General features: G+C 32.6%; 2 protein-coding genes across 3 annotated transcripts; one reads left to right on the forward strand and one right to left on the reverse strand.

Moving 5' to 3' along the window:
* Positions 1-3,031: 3,031 nt before the first annotated feature.
* LOC100781996 (cellulose synthase A catalytic subunit 4 [UDP-forming]) lies at positions 3,032-10,234 on the forward strand. The gene is made up of 12 exons (XM_003533631.5): positions 3,032-3,192; positions 3,339-3,543; positions 3,878-3,996; positions 4,178-4,244; positions 4,757-4,907; positions 5,454-6,066; positions 6,193-6,330; positions 6,947-7,072; positions 7,171-7,383; positions 7,485-8,003; positions 8,363-8,713; positions 9,352-10,234. The coding sequence occupies exons 1-12, from the start codon at positions 3,124-3,126 to the stop codon at positions 9,931-9,933; spliced, it is 3,153 nt and encodes a 1,050-aa protein (XP_003533679.1). The 5' UTR covers positions 3,032-3,123; the 3' UTR covers positions 9,934-10,234.
* A 2,863-nt stretch (positions 10,235-13,097) lies between these two features.
* On the reverse strand, positions 13,098-22,197 carry LOC100786249 (choline-phosphate cytidylyltransferase 1). 2 transcript variants are annotated; one of them, XM_003533636.5, is made up of 8 exons: positions 21,780-22,197; positions 21,166-21,279; positions 19,421-19,516; positions 14,936-14,978; positions 14,486-14,641; positions 14,270-14,350; positions 13,548-13,658; positions 13,098-13,406 (listed from the first exon to the last, which is right to left on the reverse strand). In XM_003533636.5, the coding sequence occupies exons 1-8, from the start codon at positions 21,911-21,913 to the stop codon at positions 13,284-13,286; spliced, it is 858 nt and encodes a 285-aa protein (XP_003533684.1). In that variant the 5' UTR covers positions 21,914-22,197; the 3' UTR covers positions 13,098-13,283. The 2 variants fall into 2 exon arrangements, with proteins under 2 accessions (XP_003533684.1, XP_025979457.1); XM_026123672.2 differs by lacking the exon at positions 14,486-14,641 and having other exon boundaries at positions 21,780-22,071.
* Positions 22,198-22,442: the final 245 nt, after the last annotated feature.

Here is a 22,442-nt window from a genome sequence, read left to right on the forward strand (position 1 = left end):
ATATGTATATCTATGTTCAAAAATGATTCACAAGGATTTACAAATTTCTAGCAAACTTACCATCTTACCCAATAAGTAAACATATAGTATATATAAATATGTTGTAGAAAAAATAAATTATAATTAATATACATATCAATGCATAATAAAAGAAACTATTATAATATATAAAATTTAGTACAATAAAAATACATTAACTCATTGGAAATGTAATCACGCACATACATGGCACTGCTTGTGTTTTGTGTTTTCACTAGAATAGTAAATGTAAAAAGTAGACAGCTTGATTGCTTAAAAGAAAATTTATTAAATAATTATAAAATAGAAACACACAACACAAAAGAAAGGCAAAGGCAATGATGGCTACTTGTTAACCAATGGTTCAAGCGAGGTGTGTGATCGAAGAAAAAAAAGAGTGAAAGATAAAACACGGTAGTGGAAATATCATTGGCCTGAGAGAAAGCCTCATCGCTCTTCTGAGTATTAATTAGTGTAGAGTAAATTATAATTATGTTTTTTTTTATTATATTGGAAACTTCTGTTCTTTTTTTAATTTAAAAAAAAATATTTTAATTGTTTATTTTTTGTTTCATTAATTATCCTGTGACGTTGTAAACGTGAAAAACATTAATTTAAGAGTGTCACATGAAGATCACTTAATTTTTAATAAATTTTTTTAATCTAAAATATTCTTATTCATTCCTTTTAATAATTTTTCTTTACCTTATCCGAAAATTATATTTGTTTAAAATGATTTATATTAAATTTTAACAAGTTGAATAAAGATTTAAAATTCAATTAAATAAATTCAAAAAATTATATGTAATTAAGTATTAAAATAACTTCAAACAAAATTCTGCATGTTACTATTTAAATATAATTTTCTTTTATCTTAGTTTTTTTCTTTAATATATGATTGTCTTTTTCTTCTTTTATTAAATTTATAACGGAAGTTTCACAAAATAATGAGTGTAATAAAAGTAAACCTTGTTTATTGTAATTAACTCATTATTCTAGCCGATTGTTTCCTGCATCACATTTTTTTGCTACTTGCATCTCTTTTTTTCCAAATATCTCATGATTGCCCTCCATGGAACCTCTGTCTGAAAGCCTCCACCACTACAATTGCTCCTTTCTTCCTCACCTTCGCCACCACAGTTGGCCTCCATTAGTCACCATTTGTTGATTTGCATCCAAGTTTTTTTTTTTTGAATCTGGTTATAATTCTGGATTCTCCAATCTAGAATAGAAAAATAAAAATTGGACTCTTCTCGAATGCCCATTTCAAAATTATGTACACATAATTTCATAATAAGTAATCTGAATTATATGTTGTTTCCTGGATTACTTATGCCGAAATTATGCACCCATAATTTTACAATGGGCAATCCAAAATTATGCCTGCAAAGTTCAAGAATAAGTAATTCAGGAATGGGAAATCTGGAAGTGCCCAATTTTTTTAATAGTGGATTGGACCAAAATTGTAGCCAAATCTAAAAAAAAAAGGAAAGAAAGAAAGAAGCTAAGTGTGTTTGTTAACTCGTGTTTCAGTTTTTGCGCGAAATTCCATTTTACTTTGTCACAAATGGCTTCCAAAAAGAAACTGTCAAATCCAATGCGAGAGCGGTGAGAGCAATGATCATCTCACCCGCACTGTCAAGGTGTTCAAACAATTCAGTGGCCAAACCCTTGTTTTCTTCAATTGCTAACTACATTATGCGTTCCTTTGGAATTAGGAGAAACAAAAAGATCGTGTGCTGTGCTATGTGGCGGTGAGAAGGAACAATACATATATATATATATATATATATATATATATATATATATATATATATATATATATATATATATATATATATATATATAAAATAATAAATAGAAAAGGAGCATGTTATGTAGCTTCTGGAGAGTGGTTTGATGGTGAAGGAGTACGAGGAAGGGTATCTTTGTCCATTTGAGTTTTCTATGGGGTGCAGGAAGCAAAATGCAAAGAATAGGAAGCAAATGCAATAGTCCAAGGGCTGAATTGGGGAAAAAATCTATTGGACTTTGAAGTTGGCATGGGCAATTCCTTCCTGGTTAATGGTTAATGTTAGGTGCACCTAACATCATTGTTAGTGCATCCAACATTTTAAGTGAATGGATAAAAATATCATTCACTCAAGTTGATTCGTATGATTCATATGGATCATGTTGATCCGTACAAATCATACGAATTAACTAAATCTGTATGTTTAAATTATACTTATGGATCAAGTTTATCCGTACAAACCATACAAATCAACTACGAATTTGTGTACTTTCGACGTAGGATAATTTTGGAATTAAAAAAAATGTTGGGTGCACAGACAATAGAACTGGTGCACCCAACATCACCCTTCCATCATTGTTGGCTATGATTTGGTCCACAAAGAACAAAACTAAAACATAATACATAATAAAAAATCCAAAATATTGACTCAACACAAGTCACAAAGTTACTAATAGTAAAACATCAATAAAAAAAATATATTAAAACATTGGATTCAAATTCCAAGCCATGGTGCTTCCTCTTATGTTCCGTTGTGGAACTTGGCACATCTTGGATTTGAATATTGCACTACAATCTGCCCCTTCCCCTTAGGCTCTTACAAATAGCATTTTGCATTAGGTTGTTAGCTTCAAAATTAAATGTGACATTACAACCTCCCTAGTGTGCAATACGTACCATGTTAGATATGAACATACTAAGAGCTAGAAAAGACGCCTCCATTGCAGATCTTACCTTTTCGGTTTAATATTATTATGAACATAGACGTGACATTATAACCAGCTCGTGTAACACATATGAAACATGTATCTTATTCAAAATTCATCATGTCACGTATTAAGAACTAGAAAAGACCTCTCTCCTTAGAGTCCAAGCAAGCCAAAACTTAAAGAAAAGTCCCTCACACCAATCGCTCCTTCCATGACGTCTCTTAGACTCAAACTCACGACCCTCCAACTCACGGTTTGGTACACACTCTTACATCCACAACACAGCCATGACCATGATGTTTCACTCTCAACCTACCATTTCTTATAAAACCATCTACTCCTATTGCACTCTTCCTCAACCTCTCTCCGTAACCTTGCCTTGCCATGGCCTCAAACTCCATGGCTGGCTTGATCACCGGTTCGAATTCTCACTTCTCGCGTGACTCCGATGAGGTATGTTATGCATATTCATCTTCTTTTCATTTCATATGGTGCACAACATTATGTTTAATGTGTTTTTTTTATTTATCAGCAAATGTTAATTAACATGTTCCATGTTGGTTTTTCATGGTGTGTTTGTTTGTTTTGTTTCTTTGCAGCATCAGACTCCTCCTACCCGACAGGCTTCATCGAAAACTACTTGTCGAGTTTGTGGCGATGAGATTGGATACAAGGAAAATGGGGAGCTGTTTGTGGCTTGTCATGTGTGTGGATTTCCTGTTTGCCGACCGTGTTATGAGTATGAGAGGAGTGAAGGGAACCAGAGCTGTCCTCAATGCAACACTCGCTATAAGCGCCACAAAGGTTAGTTCAGCTCTTTAAGCTTTGTGCTATCATGTTATGTATTAATGTATTTGGACAACACTTAGATGTTGTTCCTTACATGCTTTTGGTGCTGTTCTCAGATCATAAGAATTGGAGTTTTATCATGATAATCTACGTAATAAATGTTTACACTAAATGTCCTAGTGGGTTGGGGACACCTATGGTCTCTGATCTAGAACAAGAAAAAAAGAGTTAGCTTAAAGCTGAAATTCTAATTCCGATTAGAGAATAACAAAACACCTAAAGGCTAAAGGAATGCATCTCAGTATGATAACCTGGTTTTGCTGACACATTGATGTTGGCTTCTGTGCAGGTTGTCCTAGAGTAGCTGGAGACGAAGAGGACAACTTTGATGCAGATGATTTTGATGATGAGTTTCCGGTTAAGAATCATCGTGAAGATCTAGATCGGAACCATGATGTTAATCATGTGGTATTTTCTTTATTCTTAATCAAGCTTCTAAAAATAAATGCAATGTGGAAATTAATTATCTTTTATTTATTCAACAAATGGGGTTTGGCCAAAATGAATCAGGACAATTAGTATTGTGGTTGTGATAGTTAATTGAATGTGAATGATCTAAGAGACTATGGAACTGATGTAATTTTTACAGGAAAATGGGGACTACAATCCAGAGAAGTTGCATCCCAATGGTCAAGCATTCTCTTCAGCTGGGAGCGGTAAGAAACTTTTAAATTTTTGGTTTAATTCCGCTTTTTATCTCTAATTTTTCAATTTTTGGTAAATTTTATCCTAATAAATTAATTTGACGTACTCAACTTTTAAAAAACTTGCGAATTTTAATCTTTGTCAATTTATTCCTAACATAATTGTATTTTTTATTTCTAACTTTTTATTTTTTTATAAATTTTACACTCAACTTTTTGTTTTTTTGGTGAATTTATGCCTATTTTTTTATTTTTTTGATAAATTTTATCCTTAATTTTTGTGTTTATTAATGGATAAATGAGAGGATTAAAATTTGTAAGTTTCTTAAAAATTGAAAGTAAAATACACCAAATTAATTTGTTGGGATAAAATTCGTTAAAAATGAAAAAATCGAGGAAAAAAAGTAAAATTAAGCCTAATTTTTTTGAAGAGCATAGTATAGGCACATTGCTAATTATCCATGATAGTAATTTTCTTTTCTGGTGTGTTATATTTTGTTTATATGTTGTTTATTGTTCTATAGTTGCTGGCAAGGATTTCGAAGGGGACAAAGAATTCTACAGCAATGCAGAATGGCAAGAAAGAGTAGAGAAATGGAAAGTCAGGCAAGAAAAGAGAGGTCTTCTAAACAAAGAAGACGGAAAAGAAGATCAAGGTGAAGAAGATGATTACCTGTAAGTGATCTCTTCTATAGCTCTTTAAAAGCCTTAGCCTTGTACATGAGATTGTTAACTTATGTTTCCTTTTCATGAATACTAAATAATGCTGAAGAATCAAGCATGTCAATTAGTTTACATGAATAGTATTTTTCTCCATATCAAATTCAAAGATTATCTATAAGTAATTGTTCTAAATTTGTTATTAAAATTTTCACCCGAACTTCAAATATGATCAATATTGTGAGGAACAGCATTGCCTTTATTACTAGAAAAATGTGTTCATCTGGAGCAAAAACGTTTACAATTTCAATGCTATTGTTTAAATTCCGAACAGAGGATTCAAAAAACTAACAAATAAATGTTACACATTCTTAAGTGAAAGCTGGCAAGAGCACTCCAACAAAAAATGAGCAATAATAATCAATTCACTTGAATCACTCCTTCTAAAATATGCAATGCAACAACTTTTGATTTTTATGTGAGAAACCTGTATGCATAATAAGGTGTGCACAAGGCACAAAATATTATAACTGGAACTAATGTTCTTCTGTCACCTAACAGTTTGGCTGAAGCTAGACAACCATTGTGGCGCAAGGTTCCGATATCTTCAAGCTTAATCAATCCATATCGCATAGTGATCGTGATGAGGCTGGTCATCCTTTGTTTCTTCTTCCGATTCCGTATCTTAACTCCAGCAAATGATGCATATCCCTTGTGGTTAATCTCTGTGATATGTGAGATATGGTTTGCACTGTCATGGATTCTTGATCAGTTCCCCAAGTGGTTCCCCATCACACGTGAAACTTACTTGGACCGTTTGTCCTTGAGGTTTGAGCGCGAAGGGGAGACAAACGAACTAGCTCCAGTTGATTTCTTTGTGAGTACAGTGGACCCTTTGAAGGAACCTCCCATTATAACAGCCAACACTGTCCTTTCAATCCTCTCTGTGGACTATCCTGTTGACAAAGTCAGCTGCTATGTCTCAGATGATGGTGCATCTATGCTTCTGTTTGATTCCTTGGCAGAAACTGCTGAATTTGCAAGAAGATGGGTTCCCTTTTGCAAGAAGTATAACATTGAGCCAAGGGCTCCTGAGTTTTACTTTTCTCAGAAAATTGATTACTTGAAGGATAAGGTGCAGCCTACATTTGTGAAGGAAAGAAGGGCCATGAAGGTGGGGATATACTTAAGGATAGGACAAGTTTTTCTTTTTTTCTTTATTTAGTTTTGGTTTTGATTTTCTAGTCTCAATATGGCATTAGAGGCTGGTGGTAATACTTGTGTGTTTGCACCATTGCAGAGAGAATATGAAGAATTTAAGGTGAAAATTAATTCTTTAGTGGCAAAGGCTCAGAAGAAACCCGAGGAGGGGTGGGTGATGCAGGATGGAACTCCATGGCCAGGGAACAACACTCGCGATCATCCAGGAATGATTCAGGTTTGGCTATTGCATCCTCTTTCTTTTGTGTACTTTCATTATCTTTTCATTAAGGAACAAAACAAAGCAAAACAGAACAGAAAGACCTTGCATTTATGAAATGTTGAATAGCCATTGAATTAGCCCCCTCTTCCCTTCCTCTTCGGTTCTTACTTAGGTAATAGATTTCGAAAGGAAAATATGGTGCCCACTTATTACAATTTTTCTTCAAATGTCAACATAATGTTAATTGTTGGAACCCCAAATTGTCTCCCATAATTCCTGGGATGCAACTTATATAACTGTTTGGGAAACTTTACATAAAAGTAATGGTTTTAAGATGTAATCTAACAAAGTATCAATGAATGCTTATAGTCCATCTCTATGTATCCCCTTCTGGTAGACATCTTAATTTAGTTCCAAATTCCAATAGGTTAATAATTGGTTTATTGGTATAAACTGATATGACTCATGGGCAAGTTCACTAAATGCCAAGGTTCTAGGATGAAATCTAACACTGATAATATATAAACTACATTTTCTAATTGAAAAATCAAGTTAGTGAAAATAAAATGAAGAAATTAGTGAGAGGAATAGTTGGTATCAACTGATATGGTTCATGAACTTTCCTTTACAGGTATATTTAGGAAGTGCCGGTGCGCTAGACGTGGAAGGCAAGGAACTTCCTAAACTTGTGTATATTTCACGTGAAAAACGTCCCGGCTATCCACACCACAAGAAAGCAGGTGCCATGAATGCTTTGGTAAGCACAAAAAGTTGATATTGTATTGTTTAGTACCTTCAGGACTAAGATATTAGAAACATGTTTATAACTCTTTTATTGTTGTCTATCCTCCAAAGGTTCGAGTTTCTGCTGTTCTTACAAATGCACCATTCATGTTGAATCTGGATTGTGATCACTACGTCAATAATAGCAAGGCAGTCAGAGAGGCCATGTGCTTTTTAATGGACCCCAACCTTGGGAAGAAGCTGTGCTATGTCCAATTTCCACAAAGATTTGATGGTATTGATCGCCACGATAGATATGCTAACCGAAACACGGTGTTCTTTGATGTAAGTACAATTCTTCTAATCTCCAACTTCACAAATATGTGCAAATTTCATTTCACTAAGTGACCTTGAACCGTTTGTCTTCAATGTTGCTTTCATCATAGATCAATATGAAAGGGCTTGATGGGATTCAAGGTCCAGTATATGTTGGTACTGGAACTGTGTTCAACAGGCAGGCATTGTATGGCTACGATCCACCAGTATCTGAGAAAAGGCCAAAGATGACATGTGACTGCTGGCCATCATGGTGTTGCTGTTGCTGTGGTGGTTCAAGGAAGTCCAAGTCAAAAAAGAAATCAGGAAAAGGTCTCTTCAGTGTGTTCTCCAAGAACAAGAACAAGAAGAAAATGATGGGGAAAGACTATGTTAGAAAAGGGTCAGGGTCCATGTTTGATCTTGAAGAGATTGAAGAAGGGCTTGAAGGGTATGAGGATCTAGAGAAATCATCCCTCATGTCCCAGAAAAGTTTTGAGAAGCGATTCGGGCAGTCACCAGTGTTCATTGCTTCCACCTTGATGGAAAATGGAGGACTTCCTGAAGGCACAAATAGCCAATCATTGGTTAAGGAGGCCATCCATGTTATAAGCTGTGGCTATGAAGAGAAGACTGAATGGGGCAAAGAGGTAAATCCATTAATCTCAAAAACAATGCAACATTTGGATTTTATTCATGCTTTACACATCAGATAAGCTAATGCATTTTAGGTTTAAACAACTTTTTGTAGCGGTGAAAGAAAGATGTTGTGGCGGTTTTATACAGCCAGAAATTCTTCTCTTTTATTAGCACTAGCTGATAGGAAGTAAAACTTACAGTTTTCTTATATAAGGGCCACAACTATAGGAACCAAGTGAATAGTTTAGCCTACATTTTATTACAATTTCTGATTACACATTCACTATCAACATAAAACAAGGTACATGGAATTCCAAGATTGATTACTGTATCTATGTAGCCCTTTTAACAAATGTGTTTTCCATTACAGATTGGGTGGATTTACGGCTCGGTCACAGAAGATATTTTGACTGGATTCAAGATGCACTGCAGAGGGTGGAAATCAGTATATTGCATGCCAAAGCGACCAGCATTCAAGGGATCTGCCCCAATAAATCTATCAGATAGATTGCACCAAGTTCTGAGGTGGGCTCTTGGCTCTGTTGAAATTTTTCTTAGTCGTCATTGCCCGTTGTGGTATGGCTATGGAGGAAAACTTAAGTACCTACAGAGGATGGCTTACACCAACACCATTGTTTATCCATGGACTTCCATCCCTCTGCTTGCATACTGCACAATTCCAGCTGTGTGTCTCCTGACTGGAAAGTTCATCATCCCCACAGTAAGTACCACACAACACAACTACTTCCTCTCCTCTCCTCTGTTCCACATTATGACATTATAGGAAAAAAAATATATTCTACAATAGATGTCATTTTACAAAATCAATGTTGCATTAAATACTTTTTTCCAAGACTATCCTTCATCAATACTTAGTGAGAGTCATGTATAGGAAGAGTAAATGAATAGTTAATTAAAGTGATAAAAGATATACTAGGAAGTTACTTAATGTTTTCTTTAAAATTCAACAAATTAATTGCATTCTTTGATATCTATGTCAAAACTCATATAATTTGGAACAAAAGAAGTATAAAGGACAAAATTTAGATACAGTTCCTTAAATGTTTTTGGTGTTATTCTCCAATCGTATATGTTGACCTTTAATGCAAACCTATATTATGCAGATTATCAAGATAAAACTCTAATTTTGATTGGAAAATTGTACTAAAAACACCTATGGAACTGCATCTAAGTCTTGTACAACTATAAATATCGTGTGATTACTAATATTGAACATTTGTTTTCACCTATGATTCACAAAACTATTAAAAGAAGAAAATGGAAAATGGGAAGGGAAACAATAATGTTGTCATTAGACACATATTCTGAATGTGAGTGTTTTTTTTTTCTTGTGTGCAGCTAAACAACCTTGCTAGCATTTGGTTTATGGCTCTATTTATCTCCATCATTTTAACTAGCGTGCTGGAGCTCCGATGGAGTGGTGTTACCATCGAAGCCCTTTGGCGTAACGAGCAATTTTGGGTCATTGGAGGTGTTTCTGCTCACCTTTTCGCCGTGTTCCAAGGCCTCCTCAAAGTTCTTGGTGGAGTAGACACCAACTTCACTGTGACAGCAAAAGCAGCAGAGGACACTGAATTCGGAGAGCTCTATCTCTTCAAGTGGACCACTCTTCTCATCCCTCCAACTACTCTCATAATCTTGAACATCGTTGGAGTCGTGGCCGGAGTCTCTGATGCCATCAACAATGGATATGGTTCATGGGGACCTTTGTTTGGGAAGCTGTTCTTTGCCTTCTGGGTCATTGTTCACTTGTACCCTTTCCTCAAAGGTCTCATGGGAAAGCAAAACAGGACTCCTACCATTGTAGTGTTGTGGTCAATCCTTCTAGCATCTATTTTCTCATTGATTTGGGTCAGGATTGATCCCTTCTTGCCCAAGCAAACTGGTCCAGTGCTCAAACAATGTGGGGTGGAATGCTAATAAGACTCTGTGGAGAGGCCATGTTGATGTCCCAATGATAAGAGTTAATTGCACTTGTGTGCATGCTTTTATTTTCTTACTGCTATTGAGTGGTTTGCCTTAATTAGAAGAGTTATCTGTGTACATAGTCTTAAAAGAGGAAAGTTGGGTCTGATTGGAATGTATTCATTTGATGATACAACAAAACCATATATTGTAGTATAGCCATTGTCATTGTTTGGGAAAACATGTTCTGTGTTTTGGTGCTACTAGATGATTTTTCATCTATTGAGAATAAGAATATATATTTTTGCCAACTTCATATCAATTTGCTGCAGCACCAAGGAGATATAAGGTGAATTGGATTATCAAGGAAAATAGAAAAGAAAAGAAAGATTAGGATTCAATTTCCTCTTATAACAAAGCTAACAAAAAAATTAACAATTAACATTTATCAATTAAAAAAAATCAATTTGCTACAATGGGTCAAAATCAACTCCTAATTATCATTTCACATTATTAATAACTGAAATAATGATGAAATCCTAGTTTTAATAAAGATTACTTAATACTAAAGAAGTCAAACATAATATAATATTATTTTTAATTATTAATATTTTTTTAAAATTATAATATAATTTAAAAATAAAGATGAAAATAATTTACCTAGTGGGATATGAGAAAAATAAAAGTTCTCAATAATGTAAAACACATTGAACATGTTTCTTATATATAAATAAGAACGGAGAAAATAATCAAGATGATCAATTTTATGTTATAGAGGTTATTAGCAAGATTAAGTTTCTTATGTATAGACAAGCGCACCTCTTGCATTTGTAGCATCTTGATATATGTCTTCTTGTATTAGGGAGACTGGGTATGCCCCGTTTATTATGTATGATTTTGGGTTTAATATAATTTACATTTTTTCCAAAAAAAAAAAGAACGGAGGAAATAATTTCTAAAAGCAAATCATTCAATATAAATATCATTCTACCACACCGGATACATAAATCAACTGATATAGGTTATTTTACAAACTCTTAGGAAACAACACTGCGTTGTGGAGGCTTGATGGTTACATAATAAAGATTACTTAGTTTCCTAATTACTCAAATTCTCACCAACGACATATATTGATTTGTATAAATTAGCAAAGAAAAAAGTGATTAACAATTTAAAATGTGCTATTATTGTATAATATTTTAAATTGTCTCTAATATCATTTTATACTAATAAATTGGCTGAGTTTATTCTAATCAGTCAAATTCATTTTCTTGTTAACCAAAAAAATAAAGTGTTATCTCTTGAGAGAGAGAAAACAAGATAAATTAACAAATCTAATCTAACCAACAGAAGATTGGGTTGTATTGACTCAGATTTAATATCATTTTTAAATTGATCCAAACTAAACAACAAATTCATTTATCATCGGATTAAGTAACTTTTTACCACGGAAGCAATTAAGAGCTTTTTTAATGGATGGAATTTAAGTAATTTATTTTTGAATTATTTAATTTATGATTGTTTGATTTTTACAAGAAGAAACAAGAAAAACTACGATTTAGAACTGAATTATGTTAGATATCATAAATGGTCCCATGGGCTCAATGTATTGATCTATTAGAAGTGTTTTCAAAGGATAAATAATAAAAAACTTTTATTTATTTAAAATTCTATTTCATATTTTTATTATAAAATGTTCGATGTATTTTTAAAAATATGGTTTTTGATGTTGTGGATAGGCTAGCTAATTATGATTTGTCTTTTTAAAAACAACATAATTTTTTATGTTGTTAATTTTGAACACCGTTATGACGGATGTAAATTCAATTGTGTTTTCACATTTTTTAGTTATTGGTTGGGGGTGTTTTCGAAACTACTCAAAAAAATGAAGATAATATCTTATTTAAGGTAATCAAACAATTTCTTAGATAAAGATTACCTTTCTTTTAAGGAACATAAAGATTAACCGTTAACACAATAATTAAATATTTTACATTTATAACATGATAATTAAAAAAATAAGTCAATCGTTAATGTTGCTCATAATCTGCATCACGATTTTATGCTACCATAATCGAATTCCATATTGTATTTTCTCTTTCATTATAAATGAAATGAAATAGTACTCCTTTCCATAAAAATAAAAATAAAAATCAATAGTTTTTAGTTAGTGTTAAAGACAAGCTAAATCAAAAAAGTCTGACCTACAATGAAGACTAAAGAGATGAAAAGTCAACAAACGACAACACCCAGCTTATCTTGGTTGATGGTGCTTTGCTCTATCCAACTTATATGTAATAGATATTATGTAATAAATTATATATATATATATTAAAAAATTCATGTAATAAATATTTTTAATGAATGTTTACTTGTGATTATTTAAAACTAATTTAAAGATTGACATTAACAAAATTCGTATAATTTTATTTCATGAACCATTTGACTGGTTTATTTTTTAAAAAATAATACCATATGAATAATTTTTTTAAATATTAATGGATAGGTAAAGCTAAACATTTATAATTATTAGCTTAATTGACTTTTAATTCTTAGATATCATCACATTTTAACTTTTCGTTAGCAAATTTATTATTTCATCTCATTTTTATTTTTAGCATCACACAAATTCATACCAACAAACATACATTTTTCATTTCATTCTTCAGTTTTAGAAAAAGACTTGGGATGAACGGAAGCTACCTCATTTTAAGGCTGAGACAAGGAACATACTGCATACCTCATTGACAAAGTAATGTTTTTAACATTGCTGAGCGAAAAAATACAGGTAATGTTTTTTAACAAATGCTAATCATTTCTTAGTAACACTTGTCATGTGATGAAGTTATAAGACAAGCTTGGTAATTGAAGAGAAAGAGAGGAAAAAAGTCATAAATTCGAATCTTTTACACTAATAAAAACTAACAAATTAATCATATTTACCGGGAAAAAAAAAAACGTTATATCATTTCCTTCCTTGTGAAGAAACCCTTATCATGGCCGAAAAAAAAGTAAAATAAAAATTAAAACTATGATCATAACATTGTTCTACAAAAAAAATGTGTCATGTGATTTCCTTCCTTGGGAAAAAACCCTTATCATAACCGAAAAAAATAAAAATAAAAAACATTATTAATTCAAGTCTGCCCCCACCCTGTTACTCTCAAAGCTACCTTCTCTTTTAACAAGAAATAGATATCAATCAAACTATGTATGTACAATGACAAATAATTTACAAACCATCTTGCATATGTATGACTTATCCATTGTCTTTCTAGTAATGTTCGAATAAACATTGTCGTTACAGAAAGGATAGCTTACTTATGGAATGTTCGAAATCTAGACACACGAGTTTATTTGTCACTTTAGTCTGTGTAGTATTCATCATCATCATAGAATTCATTATCATCATCCCACTCATCATAAAGAAGAGATTTCAGCTGCTGTGCCCTTAATCGTTCCTGTATTCTGTCCCTGATTGCTGTTCCCTGTGATATCAGTAAACCAACCAATTAGTCCATCAGAAGACCTACAATGCAATATGTAAGTAGGGATGAACAAGATGCAAATATAGTCATTTGTTACTGTTATATAGTAAGCAATCTTTGGATAGGTAAAAGAGATCCTACCATTTTGTGGCAACCTTCTTCAAACATCTCAAGAAATCCAGCAACCAACCGATCAGCGTTTTCAACCCATTCATTAGGGTGCATTCCAGCGATTTTTCCCACCGTTTGAATCTGCAAAGTTAAACAACATAGTCTTGTTCGTCAAGTGAGAATCAAATCACTCATATTGAATTGGAAAAAGATGCAAGGAATAAAGATTATACTTGAACAACAATGTGAGATTTTTTGCTGTCCCTTCAACAAGGAACAGAAAAAGAATGACAATTATGTATATTAGATAGCTGTGTAAAGTGAGAAAGTGATGGCCTATCTACCGTTGATTTAAAGTAAGTTATGTTTACAAAATGCTTTAGTTTTAAATAAATGGTTAGTGGATGTGCTCTCACTTTCTCACTTTACATCTAGCTTTAAAGAATCCAAATCCAGTCCAATGCTATAATATGTGTTCTCTTCTCCTCACAACATAATTTTGTCTGATTTCTTTTATATTACCATATAAAAAAATTTTAAAAAATGGCCCAGAAAAGATGGAATTTTGGTTCTCATGGGGGCGACTAATTAGCTGTTATACAAAGACAAATGCAACACAGCTTATAAAAATAAAATAAAATAAAAAAAGATAAAAGCAACCTTTCTCAAAGACTCATGTGCAAAGAGTTACCAATGCAAATTCAAAGCAAATGCTAATAGCTAATAGGATATTTCCTGATCAACGTTGTTACCTTCTTTCCTACTTCCTCTTGTTGTTTCTTCACTCTCTCCTGCAATTTTTTAAGTCCCATGTTCATTCTCAACCTCTTCTCCTGTGAATATGAGATTGTGTAACAAAGATAAGTTCCCCCACCTAAGCAAGAAAGCAAACCAATAATGAAACCACTTACTAAAACATGAAAATTTTGAGAGCAACCAAAACAAAGATGCTAATCAAAAGAACAAACCTTGACATAGCTAACACCTAGCTCCTTTCTTGTATAACCACGGTCCAAATTACGCATTACATATTGATTATAATCTTTGATAATTCTCATTATGATATCAGAAGTAGAAATTCCATCAGTCCGCTTTGTTTCCTTAAATTTTCCAACAGACTTAACCTATATAAGAAATTATAAGTCATAAGATCATAAACGGCAGCTGGAAATTTGAGATGGTTACAAATAGTCTTAATTTGATACAGAATGACATCATTAAAGGTGTAAGACTGATGAAAAAATTAAACAAATAAAATGCAGTAAGCCATAGGCTAATCAGCATACGTTCGGAGAAAAAAAAAGGCACAACAAACTGAATGAAGGAGAAATAAAAGTGAATTCCACCAGGCAAAGAGGAAGAAAATAATTCAATTATTTGAAACTAAATTAGAACATAGTTCGATCACTTGAACTTACATATTCATACACATCCTTTCCAGCTCCACTTGCATCAGCATAACTATGGTAATAGAAAGGAAGTAATAACATATATGAGAACATATAAGAACTTGGAGAAAAAGGTATCAGTCAGAATTTACGTAAGAGTTATAATGCAAGGAGACAAGTATCACACGGATAGAATAGAAGCATCACAGAACAACCAAATGAAAATAATAACAACAACAATGATAGTGTAATAATGAAAACTCTTAGCACGCAGATACTTCAAAATCGGCAACGTATTTGTAATGTACCCATACTGGATGCCAATACATATATTATACAGCTACCTCCATCCCAGAACTTGGGTATCGTATATTCTAACTTCATATATTATTTTCTTTGAACAGAGATGAAATTATTATCATTACATTACCTAAATTATATAATTTTTTTGTTTAAAGTTGACTACAGTAATGCTTTTTTAGCTACACATGAATTACAAGGGGCAAGATTTATCATAATTTTAGAACCTTGTAGTCGTTACTCAATAATGCAAGGGACTGGGAATTCAAATTTGACATTCCATTAGGTGAATTCAGAATGCTGAATTGTGACATACAGGGAGTTCATGATCGAAGAGTTGCATGCATACAGATACATATACAATATATTTATACCTTCATAAAAAATAAAAATAATGTACAAAACCTCTCTCTTCCTCCTTTGCAACCATAGGCAATCAATTCCATCCCATATTACCCATTTTTTCCTATTTTATATAAACTTGTTGAACATGTATCAGCAGTTGCCTATCAGTTTGTTATTTTCTATTAATTGTTTGACCAAGTTTTTAGGATTAGTTTTATTTTTTGTTACTTAGTAGCTGTTATGTTAGTGATAATCATTCAATAAAAAAATGTGCATTCATCTCCCTTAATTTTTGTGAGTTACGCTTGTTTTACAACAGATTAGTATCTAGAGCCTTCTTCTTAAGAAGGAATTGTGAGTGAACTGAGTGAAACTCATCACAAAAAAACCTAAACATCTTGCTTCAACTCATCTGATAAATGGATTCTGGAAAATCATACACAGCACTAGCACCACTTATGTTTGATGGTGACAATTATCAAATTTGGGCAGCAAGAATGGAGGCACATCTGGAGGTAAATAATCTTTGGGAAGCAGTTGAGGAAGACAACAAAGTTCTTCCCTTACCAACTAATCCAACAATGGCTTAGATAAAAAATCAAAAAGAAAGGAAAGCAAGAAAGTCAAAGGCAAGAGTTACTTTGTTTGTTGCTGTCTCAAAAGAAATTTTCACTAGAATCATGACCATCAAATCAGCATATAAAATCTGGAGTTTCCTTCAAAATAAATACGAAGGAGATGAAAGGATTAAAGGAATGCAAGCCCTAAATCTGGTTAGAAAAATTGAGATGCAAAAAATGAAGGATTCTGAAACAATTAAAGAGTATGCTAACAAGCTACTTAGCATTGCTAACAAAGTAAGATTGCTTGGTTCTAATTTTTTCGACTCAAGAATAGTTGAGAAAATACGGGTGAGTATCCCTGAAAGATTTGAGGCTACTATTACATCCTTGGAAAATACTAAAGATCTATCAAAATTTACCTTGGCAAAACTTGTAAATGCTTTACAAGCCCAAGAGAAAAGAAGAATGATGAGACAAAAGGAGGTGGTACAAGGTACTTTTCATACAAAAACACAAAATTCAAGAGGTGACAAAGACAAGAAAAATAACAAATGGAGGAACAAAAAACCAGAAGGCTCCAACAAGCTACAAGGTGAGACATTTCCTCCTTGTCTGCATTGCAAAAAGACAAACCATCCTCAAAGAAAATGTTGGTGGAGGCCAGATGTCAAGTGCAAAAATTGTGGCAATATGTGACATGTAGAACGAATATGCAAGTCTAAATCAGAGGAGGCAAAGGTGGTTGCAGATCAACAAGAAGAAGAGCAATTGTTTGTAGCAACATATTTTACAAGCAGCAGCTCAAGGGGATGTTGGCTAATGGATAGTGGTTGTACCAACCACATGACCCACGATCAAGAGGTTTTCAGAGAATTGGACAAATCATATGTATCAAAAGTTAGAATTGACAATGGTGATCTTATCATCCTTGAAGGAAAGGGAACTGTAGCCATTGAAAATTGTGCAGGTACAAAATTAATTTAGGTTAAATTACTCATTTGGTCCCTATAGTTTCATAATTCTTACTTTTTGAGTTCTTATAGTTTGAAAGTGGTATTTTTAGTCCTTATACTTTACATTTTAATTCTTTTTTAGTCCCTGTAATTTAAAAGTGTTCCTGTTGGTCCTTATAGTTTGTATTATAATTCTCTTTTAGTCCCTATAGTTTAAAAGTGATATTTTTAGTTTCTATAATTTGTATTTTAATTACCTTTTAGTCTTTACTACAAAAAAATATATAAAAATAATTAACTACAAATTAATTATAAACTATCAATTATTTTTTTTATTACAAATTATCTTACAATAAATTAGTTACGAATTACTTGTTAATATTTTTGTAGTTAATTGTAATTGATAATATTACTTATATTTTGATGGTAAGGACTAAAATGAAATTAAGATATAAAATATAGGGACTAAGAAGATCACTTTCAAATTATAAGGACTAAAAGAGAATTAAAATACAAATTATAAGGACTAAAAAAGTTACTTTCAAAACTATAGGGACTAAAAGAGAATTAAAATGTAAACTATAGGGACTAAAAAAATCACTTTCAAACTATAGGGACCAAAAAGGTAAGAATCGTAAAACTATATGAACTAAAAAAATAATTTAACCATTAATTTATGATGTTTTGTATACCTCAGATTCATCAAAACTTGCTAAGTGTGAAACAATTAATAGAGAAGGGGTTTAAAGTCATCTTTGAAAATAAGCACTCTTTGATTAAAAATGTCAATGACAATGAAATTTTCCATATCAAAATGAGAGACAAAAGTTTCTCATTTGATCCATTGAAGGAGGAGCAAGCAGCCTATCCCAGTCACTGTAAACAATACAAAAGTCTGGCACAAAAGATTAGGTCATTTTCATCATGCAGCTGTTGAGGAACAATGCACAATCTCACTCGACCATTATGCACGAATGCTTTAAATAATGCAGATTCTGCCATGAAGAGAGCATCGTCAGTGTATTCAAAAGAAATAGACCAATGACTATCATCCTCTGAAGTCTTGGAGGTTAAAAAGATGGAGTTGGAGATTGAATCACAATTTATGAATGAAACTCGTTAAGAATTGAATAATACCAGTGAGCATTAAATCCAGAATGACAAAAAAGAAAAAGAGATTTTTTGTAAAAGAAAGGATGTGTTAATGGGTGAATTGGAACAACTTCTTGCTTTAGTTAAACAGAAAAAAATGAAAATAGCAGACAATGACTCAAATTAAATTTAGAAGCTGTAGAAAATAAGATAAATAAAGTTGTCTCTGGATTTAAAGAGATGCAATCAAGCATCCAGCAAGGTATATCACCCTTCAAGCAAAGGATTATTTTCATAGATAAAAGAGTCTCAGAACTAAAAGCGGAAAAGAAAGTTGCTACTGCTACAAGAAATTTCAAGGAGACTACACGAATAGCTACTAAAGCAAAGTCACTGTGTGTTGAAAAAGAGAGCATTTAGATAGACATGGATACGACTACATTAAATCTTAAGCAACAAAGAGAGAAACTTGGACTTATCAACCACTGATACAAGGAGGAGTGTTGAACGTGTATCAATAGTTGCATGTTAGTTTGTTATTTTCTATTAATTGTTTGACCAAGTTTTTAAGATTAGTTTTTTTATTTTTTGTTACTTAGTAATTGTTATGTTAGTGGTTTGTTAATGTTATGTTAGTGGTTTGTCATTATTTAGGAAGTCAGTTATCATTGCTTCTTTCTGTTACAATAAATCTGTATTTAAACAAATGATGATAATTCAATAAAAAAGTATGCATTCATCTCCCTTAATTTTGTGAGTTACGCTTATTTTACAACATAATTTTTTTTCTTTTTAAATAGAATTTAGCACCTCTTTTTCCTTCTAAACAACTATATTTTCAAAAGAAATTAATGTACAAGCAATAATACTTTCCATTGCGATGCCAAATTTAATGCTAAGGATTTCTTTTTTAGGATATGACATTGTATAACCATATGTTATTTTGATGGTTTCTTATATAGCATGCCTCAGCCATGTCGTTGTGTCTTATACTTTTAGGAATCTGTTGTGTCCCTGTGTTTGTATCGGACTCTTATACTTTTATCATAGCTTCATACCTATGTCCTGTATTGTATCCATGCTTCCTACTTAAGAACCCTAAACTTTTCACATCACAGCTGCAAGAACCAAGAATGTCTGCACATCCATTCAGTGTCAAGTTATTCTATTCTGGTGTTGATAATTTTTCATGAAGAAGTCACAAATTTTAAACCTTGATCAAATACAAAGGAAAGCACTAGCCTGGGGTTGGTTAACCTTACGGAAGACTATCATGTGCCACATAGTCAATTTGATGCTTGTCAAGGAACTCCTGAGTGATTACCCATGGCGCATCTGGAATGACTTCATCAACCCACCTGGAACAAGTACAATTCAAAATCTTCACACACTCTAATACCATAGTGAAAGCAATTAATTGAACTAAAAATGAAAAGTTCCAATATACTGTAATCAGGAATTTAAAAGCAATTTAAGTGAGTTGAACAAATGGACTGAATTTATAAATTTTCTTTGGAAGATTTAAGTAAAACCCATCCTCCAAAGCATAACTAGATGAAACAATAGTCCACAGCCATATACAAATAAAATGAGGGTTCCAAAATCCAATAATTTGGTAATATCAGCTTCCAAAAAATATAACATCTGAAATCAGCTATAAGATGCAACTAACTCAAAAATATCTCAGCAACGGGGATCAGAAAAATTAACATGCATTTCTATGGCCACAGAGGCATCAAAGAACTCCGACGTTACAAATTGGCACGAATGTACTCAGTTAGCCAGTCATCTGAGTCCAAAAGCACTGGCTTGAATAATGGAAACAGAACAAATGACACACATGACTTGTCTATAATCTAAAATCAAAACTATAATCTCATATGTATACTTTCACAGTTCCAATATCTTCATTCATCAGACTACTATGGAAAATAGTCAACAAACCAAATATTGTATCATGGTCAGAAACCATGCAATCAGTTTCCCAGCAGTGTAGTGAAAGAAAGGACAAGTAAATGAAACAGAGCACGAGCCATCAAACTATATTCAATCAAAATCTGACCTGAACCAACTATAATTATTAAGTTTAAAACCTATGATAATGTAAAGAGCTTTTACACTCTCACCAATTCGAAAGAGTAAACCACTATTTTAGTCAGTGAAAGTGTATAGTGCTAGCACATTAGTGCCGGAAACTACAGAAATTTCAAACAAGTACCTATGACATTAGTCCAAACAACAACAACAAAGCTATATCCCACTAGGTAAAGTCAGCTACATGGATCACACAATACCATTCAACACAGTTAAAAACCAAAGTTTCAGAAATATTATTAAGTTTGAGATCTCCGTTGATGATTTCCTCAAACGTCCTTTTTGGTCCAAAATTCAAAATAAAAAATGTGACTTGAGTGATAATATTAGGATATGTTTAGAGACCAAAATGACAATAAATGATTAAATTTAGGGCTTAATTGAAACAATTGAAAATTTCAGGGGATTATTTAGAATTTCCTTAGTTTCAGAGATTATTCTGGCAATATTATACACTTTCATCAACTAAAATGATAGTTACCTCAATTAGAAATCATAGTAGATATGACTTTTGAGATAGTTATTGTAAAAGTCAACAAAAATTACCACATATGGCAATTCTTTATTGTTTGACCGTTTATAAACCCTTTATATTGTTTATGTAAGTACTATTTAATCAAGAGGAGTGGGAGCAACACACTCCTCTTAAGACACACTCATTGATTGAAACTTATGGAAAACAACAAAATCTAGATAGAGAGTCATTAAATGAGAGGTGGGATCCACAAAATTTGGTGATATTTAATAAATTTCAACAAATAATAGAAAGTGCGTTCAAAAGAAGAGTGTGCTGCTAACATTTCTCTTTAATCAATCTTTTGATAAGATAGAAGCTTTCTCAGGAAATGTATAGTAAAAAGTTGGAGCATAAGCAACAATGAGTCAAAAAGGAAAGAGAGAAAAAAGAGAAAACCTGCAGTGGCGAAGAGACTCATAGCGTTCCTTCTCAGTCATGACAGTTTTGCCCTTATACTTATGGGTGATCTCATCATTGCAGCATCCAACAAGAAGATAAGTGTTCGGAAACCTTCAATTAAGAAAAAGCCAAAGGAATGGAAAAGCATGAACAACTTCCCTTTTTTAAAAATAGAAAAAAAAAATTCTAATCCTCGTTTTGAAGTGGGAAATTAACCAAATTGGGAGTTACTCCCTCTCGTCTTAAATATAAATATAAGAAGAAGAAAAAAACATATTTTTTTTGTCTTGAATATAAGAAAAAAATACATTGTCATTACCAATTTTGAATGAAAGATAAATTAAAAAAGAAGTTATTATTTAATTGAAATTGATACAATTAATTAAATATGATTAACTAATTTTTTATCCCATGTTTTATTTTTCCTTACAAGTATAGTGGAAGTCAAGTTTAGTCCATGAACATGCACCAACCAACCCAGAAAGCAACAAAAGATGGGGTTGAACTCAGAACCATAAAAGCGTGTTCTTTTGAAATGAAAAATGAAGAACACGAAGATGGGTAGAGAGAGGAAAAAAAAAACAAAACAAAAAAGGTGGTTATGAAATTACAGTTTTTTGGCTTGCTCGAGAGAACGGGCATGGCCGAAGTGAAAGAGATCATAAATCCCATCAGCATAGACTCGAACAGGAGGAGTTGGAGTTTCCTTGGTTTCCCCAACTTGGCACTCTTCTTGTTCTTCCATCACACTCTGTTCTGTGTGTGTGTGTTTGAGATTGAGAGAGAGAGAGAGACAGAGAGAAGTGAAGGAATGAAGAAAAGTGTGTGTGAGTGAGGTTTAAGATCTGGCCACGATCTTCCCAAACCATTTTTGTCTGGACCCACCTCAGACCCGCCCAACCAGATGATAGCTGAAACGGATGGAAATTAATGAAATGGCCCTAAAATTAAAGGGAGTTATAATGTTCCTTTAGCTTTAGGGAAAAAAAAGCAAGAAATGTCATTTAAGGACAAATCACTTATGGCTTTTGTTCAAGAGGTTGAACTCATCTAACAACATATATATTTTTTATAAGTACAATTAAGAATTCAACTCATAATTACATGTTAAAAGATAAGTTTATCTATTCAACTATATCACATCATCTTTGTCTGTTCTTTCTTGCTTGTCTTCTAAAGTTTTTGAGTAAAAATCAAGAAATGAATCAAGAAATATTGTATTTTGCAGTAAAAAAGAAATATTATATTTTGGAATTTTTTTTCTATAATTATGT

Source organism: Glycine max, chromosome 9, assembly GCF_000004515.6.
Source record: "Glycine max cultivar Williams 82 chromosome 9, Glycine_max_v4.0, whole genome shotgun sequence".
NCBI lineage: Eukaryota > Viridiplantae > Streptophyta > Magnoliopsida > Fabales > Fabaceae > Glycine > Glycine max.